The sequence below is a fragment of the Anoplopoma fimbria genome, unplaced genomic scaffold (genome assembly GCF_027596085.1).
Source record: "Anoplopoma fimbria isolate UVic2021 breed Golden Eagle Sablefish unplaced genomic scaffold, Afim_UVic_2022 Un_contig_8995_pilon_pilon, whole genome shotgun sequence".
Lineage (NCBI taxonomy): Eukaryota > Metazoa > Chordata > Actinopteri > Perciformes > Anoplopomatidae > Anoplopoma > Anoplopoma fimbria.
In genome coordinates, this window is record NW_026553700.1 from 441 (window position 1) to 12,288 (window position 11,848).

The 11,848-nt window shown below is 42.7% G+C and overlaps 1 protein-coding gene across 1 annotated transcript; it reads left to right on the forward strand.

Annotated features, from left to right (window-relative positions):
• Nucleotides 1-730: 730 nt before the first annotated feature.
• LOC129116779 (receptor-type tyrosine-protein phosphatase beta-like) lies at nucleotides 731-11,278 on the forward strand (the record flags this gene model as incomplete). Its single annotated transcript, XM_054627493.1, has 14 exons — nucleotides 731-1,055; nucleotides 1,809-1,915; nucleotides 2,011-2,116; nucleotides 2,778-2,855; nucleotides 3,328-3,345; nucleotides 3,428-3,509; nucleotides 5,581-5,671; nucleotides 5,835-5,911; nucleotides 6,432-6,566; nucleotides 6,705-6,827; nucleotides 7,148-7,311; nucleotides 7,393-7,528; nucleotides 10,522-10,642; nucleotides 10,913-11,278. Coding segments are annotated over 14 exons (1,583 nt in total), but the record flags the coding sequence as incomplete, so codon positions are not given.
• Nucleotides 11,279-11,848: the final 570 nt, after the last annotated feature.

Sequence of the window (11,848 nt, forward strand, 5' to 3'; positions counted from 1 at the left end):
CCATCCTCATACTGGTACTGTCTTGTACCTGTCCTTCCTGTGTACATACTTGTTCTCTTACTCCTACTTGTAGTTGTACATCTACCCATACTCATACTTGTACCTTCTTGTACCTGTTCATACCTTTGTCCATACTTGTTTTCCTACTCGTACTCAAACTGGTACTTGTACTTGTACTCCTACTCCTACTCGTACTTGTACTTGTACTCGTACTCGTACTCATATCCATACTCATACTTGTGCCCTCTTGTACCTGTCCCTACCTGTCTACATACTGGTTCTCCTACTCGTACTCGTACTCATACTTGTACTCGTAGTTGTACACGTACTTGTACTCCTACCCATACTCATACTTGTACATTCTTGTACCTTCTTTAACCCGTCTTACCTGTGGATCAAAGAAACGTTTTTTTTTCACCTGGTACCTGAACGCCTACGCGTGGTCAGGACAGACATATACATTTGAGGAGTAGTATAAAGAAGTATTGAGTATTCATGTTGAATGTGTACTCTGTGAAGGAGAGGAGGAAGTAGTATAAAGAAGTATTGAGTATTCATGTTGAATGTGTACTCTGTGAAGGAGAGGAGGAAGTAGTATAAAGAAGTATTGAGTATTCATGTTGAATGTGTACTCTGTGAAGGAAGGAGTATAAAGGAGAGTATTCATGTTGAATGTGTACTCTGTAAGTAGAAGTATTCAGTATTCATGTTGAATGTGTACTCTGTGAAGGAGAGGAGGAATGTATAAAGAAGTACAGTATTCATGTTGAATGTGTACTCTGTGAAGGAGAGGAGGACCAGCAGCCGGACCAGAACCACCCTCTGCCGTCCTACCTGGACTATCAAACCAATGGCTCAGTAAAATCCTACCAGACTGGCTTCTTCCCGAGCCGTTGCTCCGACAGCAGCGTCCACAGCTTTGAGCTGAGTCTGGGGACGGGGATGGACTCACTGGGGGGCCCCTGTGACCGCAGAGACTCAGACCTGGATCCAGAGACCAGCACAGACCTGAACCGGTTCTGTGACGGACCGCTGAAACCCAAAACCTCCTACAGGTACCGCACAAGAAAATAAACTGCGTTAAAGAATTCAATCCCTTTAAAGACGACTTAGGGTTCACTTAATATTAAATATAATAATCATAATAACTTGAATGATAATAATAATAATAATAATAATAATAATGAAAATAATAATAATAATAATAATAATAATAATGAAAATGAAAATGATGATGATGATGATAATAATAATAATTATTATAATAGTTATAATAATGATAATAATAATAATAATGATGATGATGATGATGGTAATAATGATAATAATAATGATAATAATAGTAATGAGAATAATAATGATAATAATAGTAATGAGAATAATAATGCTGATAATAATAATGATAATAACAGTAATAATAATAATAATGAGAATAATAGTAATGAGAATAATAATGATAACTGTTACATAGTAAACAAACATGCCCTTAATATTATTAATAATAATATTCAATTAGTTCAGCTATTATTTTTTACAAACAAGTCAGAATGTGTGAAAGTTGTTTTATAGTCAGTTTTTTGTTTAAAACGACCAATCCGATCAAAAGTAGAGAAAAACAACGATGTTTAGATTTCTTTGCAGTTTATTAATTTGAAGAGTTTTAATGTAACAGCTGAGTCATTTTTAAAATTGAGATGAGAGTTGAAACAGAACCAGAATATTGTTATTTGAACTTAATCATATAATGTTTATGTGAATGAAATTAATATTAAAGCAGAGGTCTGTGTGCCCTGTGTTTCTGTCTGCAGGCTCAGCGTCCGAGCGTTTACTCAGCTGTTGGATGAGGAGCAGAAGGACCCCAGCTCTCCTCTGTACAGCGACACCTTCCTGTCGCCACCGGTGGTCACCGAGGCCGGTGAGACACAAACGTCTATTTATTTATAATATTTTAGTTGCTTTTTAGCTTTAGGATACGGTAGAAACACTTGAGATCCTTGTTTCCTCCCTCAGAGCCTCTGAGCGGTGTGATGGAGGGCGTCAGTGCCGCAATGTTCCTCGTCGTCATGGTGATGGGAGTCACTGCTCTGCTGCTCTGCAGACGATCGGCCCGCAAAGAGTGAGTATCCACAAACTGAAGCCTGAACTTAAACACTGAGAGGCGTCCGCCTCCCCATGACTCTACCCTCACGATGTGATTGGACGATTGTTTTTTATTATGTAATCTCTAAAAGAAAAAGCTCCTCTCACCTCCTCACTAACACTAATGACAGTAGTTATTGCTGCCAGGTCTGTTCTGCCCTCTGCTGGACTGAAACACAACACACCTCCTCACTCACACCAATGACAGTAGTTATTGCTGCCAGGTCTGTTCTGCCCTCTGCTGGACTGAAACACAACACACCTCCTCACTCACACCAATGACAGTAGTTATTACTGCCAGGTCTGTTCTGCCCTCTGCTGGACTGAAACACAACACACCTCCTCACTCACACCAATGACTTTGTCTGTTGATTTGAAATATAAACTGTCACATTGAAAAATCGTCACATTTATTCGGTTATTAAAGACACAAAGATCAAAGTTGTGACATGTCATAAGAGGTTGTATAACTTGCTTGGTGACTGGGCGGGTTTGAGGCTCTGGTTGTACGACCCTGCAGGTGTGTTCTCTTCCTATTTAAGGTGCAGCAGGTAAACTGGCTGCTCCACCTCCATCCTCACCCCCTCACCTGGATGAATAACAGGAAACACCACCTGTGTGATGCTTCTGTGTTTCAGAGTGCAGCAGAGATCCACAGTCAGGATGAATGTGAGGAGAGAGATGCCGTCATCAGGAGTTCACATGGGAGTCAGAGGGTAAAAGTACTGCATCCAATACTACATACTGTCCTGTAGTGACCACACTATCCAATATTATTGTACATACATTAAAGATAAGATATACTTTATTGTCCATTGCATTGTAACACATTAAGTACATATTAGGGTCTACTGTAGTACACAGCTGATTATAGTACATATTAAGGGTAATAATACTACTGTAGTACACAGCTGATTATACTGCAATAGTAATATGTTTATACTGAGAACATTGCAATACCTCAGCTCTGTAAACCAGTATTATCTGCAGTACTAATAGAAACAATCCTAATGTGAATGTTAATTGTGAGGTTAATACTAATACTGCTAGTAATACTGATGATAACAAGATATAATAAATACCTGCCGGCTGAGACAGTTTGAGGTTCTCTCGTTTACTCTGAAACGGGGAACCAAGGTTCCTCGTTCTTCCTCACATGTTAACATCGCTTCCTGTTTGATTCCTCAGAAACCGTCGAGTCTCAAGGTGAGAAACTCAAACTTCTTCTCTTCAGCTCTAGTTTTTATCTGTTTGTCTTCTCACTGAACATCTGGTTTGTGTCTTTCAGTCCCATCAGGATCCAGAACTTTGAGAGTCACTACAACAAACTGCAGGCCGACTCCAACTACCTGCTGTCAGACGAGTATGAGGTGAAGGATCTCAGATATTATGAAGAGATTATGAAGAGATTATGAAGAGATTATATGGAGATTATAAAGAGATTATGAAGAGATTATATGGAGATTATAAAGAGATTATGAAGAGATTCTAAAGAGATTCTAAAGAGATTATGAAGAGATTATAAAGAGATTATAAAGAGATTATGAAGAGATTATATGGAGATTATGAAGAGATGATGAAGAGATGATAAAAAGATTATGAAGAGATGATGAAGAGATTATAAAGAGAATATGAAGAGATTATAAAGAGATTATAAAGAGATTATGAAGAGATGATAAGACATTATGAAGACATTATAAAGAGATTATAAAGAGATGATAAAGAGATGATAAAGAGATAATGAAGAGATTATGAAGAGATGATAAAGAGATTATGAAGAGATGATGAAGAGATTATAAAGAGATTATAAAGAGATTATGAAGAGATGATAAAGAGAATATGAAGAGATGATAAAGAGATGATATCCAATCCAATCCAATCCACTTTATTTATATAGCACAGTTTAAACAAACACAAGGGTTTCCAAAGTGCTGCACACAAAAAAGAGATAAAATAAGTATAAAATAAGTAAAAACACATGACCCACCCAACACTTCTACATCACATCAACACGCCATCTAGTGTCCAAAGGCCAAATAAAAAAGGTGCGTTTTTACCAAGGTTTTAAAGAGACACAGGGATGTAGTTTGTCTAATATGGAGTGGCAAAGTGTTCCACAATTTTGGGGCTGCTACCGCAAAGGCACGTTCTCCTCTGTGTTTTAGCCTGGTACGGGGTGTGGCCAAAAACAGCTGGTCAGCTGACCTAAGAGAACGGCTAGGAGTGTAGGGTTTTAGCAGCTCAGAGAGGTATGGTGGGGCAAGGCCATTTAAGGCTTTAAACGCAAATAAAAGTATTTTAAAATGAATCCTAAAACGTACAGGTTTTAGGATTGTAAAGGATGATAAAGAGATGATAAAGAGATAATGAAGAGATTATGAAGAGATGATAAAGAGATTATAAAGAGAATATGAAGAGATTATAAAGAGATAATGAAGAGATGATAAAGACATTATAAAGAGATTATAAAGAGATAATGAAGAGATTATGAAGAGATGATAAAGAGATTATAAAGAGATGATAAAGAGATGATAAAGAGATGATGAAGAGATTATGAAGACATTATGAAGACATTATGAAGACATTATAAATAGAGTATAAAGAGAGTATAAAGAGATGATAAAGAGAGTATAAAGATATGATAAAGAGATTATAAAGAGATGATAAAGAGATTATGAAGAGATTATGAAGAGATGATGAAGAGATGATAAAGAGATTATGAAGACATTATAAAGAGATTATAAAGAGATTATGAAGAGATGAAGAGATGATAAAGAGATTATGAAGAGATTATGGAGACATTATGAAGAGATTATAAAGAGATTATAAAGAGAATATGAAGAGATGATAAAGACATTATGAAGACATTATAAAGAGAATATGAAGAGATTATAAATAGATTATAAAGAGATTATGAAGAGATGATAAAGACATTATGAAGACATTATAAAGACATTATAAAGAGATGATAGAGTATAAAGAGATGATAAAGAGATGATAAAGAGATGATAAAGAGATAATGAAGAGATGATAAAGACATTATATAGAGATTATAAAGAGATTATGAAGAGATGATAAAGATCTGATGAAGAGATTATGAAGACATTATACAGACATTATAAAGAGATTATAAAGAGAGTATAAATAGATGATAAAGAGAGTATAAAGAGATGATAAAGAGAGTATAAAGAGATTGAAAGCTGTGTTTATTTTCATATTAGATTTTCTAGAACATAACGATGATCATCAGACAGAATCCGGTCTCCGTTATAGAGATGATTTCATAACATTAATAATGAAAGTACAATAACCAGTTAAATACTAATGTATTTGTGGCTACATGATATTCTTTTAAATAAAGAAGACATTTTATTTACTTATTCTTTTATGTTGAAGAGCCTCTGACTTCATCCAGACTCTGTTCTGTCTTTTTCTCTTCAGGACCTGAAGGACGTCGGTCGAAATCAGCCGCTGGACTCGGCTCTGCTGCCGGAGAACCGAGGAAAGAACCGATACAACAACATCCTGCCCTGTGAGTAACACTAATTAATACCAGAGAAGAAGAAGTAACATTAATACACATAGAAGAAGAAGAAGAAGAAGAAGAAGAAGAAGAAGAAGAAGAAGAAGAAGAAGAAGAAGGAGAAGAAGAAGAAGACACTTCCTGTGGTCTCTGACTCTGTTTCTGTCTCCAGATGACTCCACCCGGGTGAAGCTGTCCTACGTGGATGATGATCCGTGCTCCGACTACATCAACGCTAGCTACATGCCGGTAAGAGGCTGTTGATATTGATTCAGTTATTGATTGATTGATTTGTTTTTCTCTGAGAACTGATGGTATTAAATCTATGGTGGACCTTTTTAAACTTCCTCCTGTATGTTTCAGTCAGTTGTTAACGTCCTCTATGTTTCAGTCAGTTTTTAACTTCCTCTATGTTTCAGTCAGTTTTTAACGTCCTCTATGTTTCAGTCAGTTTTTAACTTCCTCTATGTTTCAGTCAGTTTTTAACGTCCTCCATGTTTCAGTCAGTTTTTTTAAGTCAGTTTTTAACTTCCTCCATGTTTCAGTCAGTTTTTAACGTCCTCCATGTTTCAGTCAGTTTTTAACGTCCTCCATGTTTCAGTCAGTTTTTAACGTCCTCCATGTTTCAGTCAGTTTTTAACTTCCTCCATGTTTCAGTCAGTTTTTAACTTCCTCTATGTTTCAGTCAGTTTTTAACTTCCTCTATGTTTCAGTCAGTTTTTAACGTCCTCCATGTTTCAGTCAGTTTTTAACTTCCTCTATGTTTCAGGGGAGTAACTTCCGGAGGGAGTACATCGCCACACAGGGTCCTCTTCCTGGAACTAAAGATGATTTCTGGAAGATGGTCTGGGAGCAGAATGTCCACAACATGGTGATGGTCACTCAGTGTGTCGAGAAAGGAAGGGTGAGTATGAAGTCCTACGTTATCCTGTGGGAAGAATCAGCAGCACTGACATTAATTCCTCTTCCCCTCCCTCTCTCTTCATCCTCCTCTTCCTCTTCCTGTTCCCCCTCTTCCTCCTCCTCTTCCTCACCTGTCCAGGTGAAGTGTGACCATTACTGGCCCTTTGACCAGGAGCCTCTGTACTACGGAGACCTGATCGTCCAGATGTTGTCAGAGTCCGTTCTTCCTGAGTGGACCATACGAGAGTTCAACATCTGCAGCGTATGTTATTCTAAAGAACCAGCTGATGTGTTATTAATAACTATTCATTAATATGTGTGTGTGTGTCTGTGTTTGTGTATGTGTCTCTGTGTGTGTGTGTGTGTGTGTTTGTGTGTGTGTGTGTGTGTATGTGTGTGTGTGTGTGTGTCTGTGTTTGTGTATGTGTCTCTGTGTGTGTGTATGTTTGTGTGTGTGTGTGTGTTTTTTTTGTGTGTGTGTGTGTGTGTGTGTGTGTGTGTGTGTGTGTGTGTGTGTGTGTGTGTGTGTGTCTCTGTGTGTGTGTGTCTCTCTGTGTGTGTGTGTGTGTGTGTGTTTGTCAGGAGGAGCAGCTGAGCTTCACTCGTCTCCTCCGTCAGTTTCACTACACCGTCTGGCCGGATCACGGAGTCCCAGAGACGACGCAGTCCCTCATCCAGTTTGTCCGGACTGTGCGGGACTACGTCAACAGAAGTCCTGGATCTGGACCCACCGTGGTCCACTGCAGGTAGACCACAACCAGGACCTTCATCATTTGTTAGTCTGTTAAATTGAGTGTTTTCTGAATGGTGTCTGGTGTGTGTGTCAGTGCCGGAGTGGGTCGTACAGGAACCTTTATCGTTCTGGATCGAGTGCTTCAGCAGCTGGACACCAAGGACACGCTGGATATCTACGGCTCCGTGTTTGACCTCCGACTCCACCGCTCACACATGGTGCAGACCGAGGTCAGATTATTTTATTTTATTTTATTTTATTTTATTCTATCCATCCATCCATTTCCTTCCGCTTATCCTGGGCCGGGTCGCGGGGGCAGCAAGCTAAGGAGGGTCCTCCAGACGTCCTTCTCCCCAGCAACACTTTCCAGCTCCTCCTGGGGAACCCCGAGGCGTTCCCAGGCCAGACGAGATATATAATCTCTCCAGCTTGTTCTGGGTCTACCCCGGGGCCTCTTACCAGTTGGATGTGCCTGGAAAACCTCTAAAGGGAGGCGTCCAGGAGGCATCCTGATCAGATGCCCGAGCCACCTCAGCTGGCCCCTTTCGACGCGAAGGAGCAGCGGCTCTACTCCGAGCTCCCTCCGGATGTCTGAGTTCCTCACCCTCTCTCTAAGGCTGAGCCCAGCCACCCTACGAAGGAAGCTCATTTCGGCCGCTTGTATTTGCGATCTCATTCTTTCGGTCACTACCCAGAGCTCATGACCATAGATGAGGGTTGGAACGTAGATGGACTGGTAAATCGAGAGCTTTGCCTTACGGCTCAGCTCCTTCTTCACCAAAACGGTGCGGTACAACGCCCGCATCACTGCTGACACTGCACCGAACCGCCTGTCCATCTCCCTCTCCATTTTACCCTCACTCGTGAATAAGATCCCGAGATACTTGAACTCCCTCGCTTGGGGCAGTGACTCACTCCCAACCCAGAGGGTGCAATCCACCGTTTTCCGGAAGAGAACCATGGCCTCAGACTTGGAGGTACTGACTCTCATCCCAACCGCTTCACACTCGGCTGTGAACCGCCCCAGTGCGTGCTGAAGGTCACGTTCTGAAGAAGCCAACAGAACCACATCATCTGCAAAAAGCAGGGATGTGATTCTGAGGTCCCCAAACCGGAAACTCTCCTCCCCCCGGCTGCGCCTTGAAATCCTGTCCATGAAAATCACAAACAGGATTGGTGACAATGGGCAGCCCTGGCGGAGGCCAACACGCACTGGGAACAAGCTCGACTTTGTGCCGGGTATCCGGACACAGCTCTCACTTTGGTTATACAAGGACCAAATGGCTCATAGAAACGAACCAGGTACCCCATATTCCCGCAGTACCCCCCACAGGACTCCCCAAGGGACACGGTCAAAGGCCTTCTCCAAGTCCACAAAACACATGTAGACTGGATGAGCAAACTCCCATGCACCCTCCAACAGACCTGCAAGGGTAAAGAGTTGGTCCGCTGTTCCACGTCCAGGACGGAATCCGCATTGCTCCTCCTGAATCCGAGGTTCGACAATCGGACGGAGCCTCCTTTCCAGCACCCTGGAGTAAACTTTCCCGGGGAGGCTGAGCAGTGTGATACCCCGATAATTGGAGCACATTCTCCGGTCCCCCTTTTTGAAAATGGGAACCACCACCCCGGTCTGCCACTCCACAGGCACTGTACCCGACTTCCACGCGACAGTGAAGAGACGTGTCAACCAAGACAGCCCAACAATGTCCAGAGCCTTTAGCATCTCTGGTCGAATCTCATCCACTCCTGGCGCTTTGCCGCTGAAGAGCTTTTTAACGACCTCAACGACCTCTGCCAGGCATATGGACCAGTCTTCCCCTGAGTCTTCAGACTCTGCCTCTTCCACAGAGGACGTGTTGGTCGGGTTCAGGAGTTCCTCAAAGTGTTCTTTCCACCGCTCGACAATATCCCCAGTCCGGGTCTGCAGTTCTCCCCCCCTGCTGAGCACAGCCTGAGAAAAGCCCTGCTTCCCCTTTCTGAGTCGTCTCACGGTTTGCCAGAACTTCCTTGAGGCCATTCGAAAGTCCTTCTCCATGGCCTCGCCGAACTCCTCCCACACCCGGGTTTTGCCTCAGCAACCGCCGCAGCTGCAGCCCTTCTGGCCAACCGGTACCTGCCTGCTGATTCAGGAGACCCCTGGGCCAACCAAGCCCGAAAGGCCTCCTTCTTCAGCTTGACGGCCTCCTTCACCGCTGGTGTCCACCAGCGGGTTCTCGGATTGCCGCCACGACAGGCACCGATCGCCTTCCGACCACAACTTCTAGCAGCAGCTTCCACAATGGAGGATCTGAACATGGCCCACTCGGATTCCATGTCCCCAGCCTCCCCGGGATGCACGAGAAATTATTCCGGAGGTGGGAGTTGAAGACCTTGCGGACAGGATCCTCAGCCAGACGTTCCCAGTTCACCCTCACTACACGTTTGGGTTTACCGGGTCTGTCCGGCAGCCTCCCCCGCCACCTGATCCAACTCACCACCAGGTGGTGATCAGTTGACAGCTCTGCTCCTCTCTTCACCCGAGTGTCCAAGACATACGGCCGCAGGTCTGATGACACAACTACAAAGTCGATCATAGACCTTTGGCCTAGGGTGTTCTGGTACCAAGTCAGTCCATGACTATCACAGAAGTCCAACAACAAAGCACTACTCGGGTTCAGATCGGGCAGGCCGTTCCTCCCAATCACACCCCTCCAGGTTTCTCCATCGTTACCCACGTGAGCGTTGAAGTCTCCCAGAAGAACTATGGAGTCCCCAGTCGGTGCCCTTTCCAGAACACCACCCAAGGACTCCAAGAAGGCCGCGTACTCCGAACTGCCGTTTGGTGCATAGGCACAAATGACAGTCAGAGACTTTCCTCCTGCGATTCCCAGTCGCAGAGAGGCGACCCTCTCGTTCTCCGGGGAGAACTCCAGAACAGCGGCGCTCAGCCGGGGGCTTGTGAGTATCCCCACACCCGCCTGGCGCCTCTCACCCTGGGCAACTCCGGAAAAGGAAAAAGTCCAGCCCCTCTCCAGGAGTTTGGTTCCAGAACCGGTGCTATGCGTGGAGGTGACCCCAACTATATCTAGTTGGTAGCGCTCCACCTCCCGCACCAGCTCCGGTTCAGCCTGCCGCCCAGCTCACATTGCACCCGACCCCAATGCCTATCCCTGCGGGTGGTGGGCCCACAGGGTATTTTATTTTATTTTAATATGACGTAGTTTCTCCTCCACCTCCTCAGTGTCAGTACGCGTACCTCCATCAGTGTGTTCGTGACGTTCTCAGAGCCAGGAAGCTCCACAGTGAGCAGGACAACTTCCTCTACCCCGTCTATGCAAATGTGAACTACAACTCCCAACGAGGTAAGTGATCATTAAACTACACCTGCAGCTCATTAACAACCAAACTACACCTGCAGCTCATTAACAACCAAACTACACCTGTAACTCATTAACAACTAAACTACATCTGTAACTCATTAACAACTAAACTACACCTGTAGCTCATTAACAACTAAACTACACCTGTAGCTCATTAACAACCAAACTACACCTGCTGCTCCTTTAGAGACATTAGGGTTAAATAACGGATATAAATATCTTTCATATAAATATATTGATCTTTTTCCACAGAGACCCTGTGCAGACGATAAAGATTCTATAGACTACTGATCTATATGTTTGACTACTGATCTATATGTTTGACTACTGATCTATATGTTTGACTACTGATCAATATGTTTGACAACTGATCTATATGTTTGACTACTGATCTATATGTTTGACTACTGATCTATATGTTTGACTACTGATCAATATGTTTGACAACTGATCTATATGTTTGACTACTGATCAATATGTTTGACTACTGATCTATATGTTTGACTGCTCATCTATATGTTTACTTATGTATCATGCAGGACTGTACATAAACGTAATATCTGTGTGTATTTGTATATATTTCTTATATTTCTAAATTATGTGTTTTTATTGTTTTATGAGTTTCATGTAAAAATATTTGCACATTTCAGTTTTCATGTAGTCCCTCAAATCACTCTGTCCTTAGTCCCTCACATCCTCTGTCCTTAGACCCATATCCTCTGTCCTTAGTCCCTCACATGTCTGTCCTTAGTCCCTCACATCCTCTGTCCTTAGTCCCTCATATCCTCTGTCCTTAGTCCCTCATATCCTCTGTCCTTAGTCCCTCATATCCTCTGTCCTTAGTTCCTCACCTCCTTTGTCCTTAGTCCCTCATATCCTCTGTCCTTAGTTCCTCACCTCCTCTGTCCTCAGCATATGTCACAAATGATTGATATAGTGAGAGTAGTTAAAGCAATAATAGTATAAATGACTACTACTACTACTACTACTAGTACTACTACTAGTAGTAAATAATAAATGTGTATATAACAGAACAGATGACGGTCAGAAGTCTTTATTGATCCACCTGAAGCTAAAGGAGACGTTAGTGGACATGAAGCCCTGGAGTATTGATTACCCAGCTCATAATAATAATCCATAATCCATAATCCTCCTCCTGTTGTTACTGCTCTGGTTAAATATGTGAAT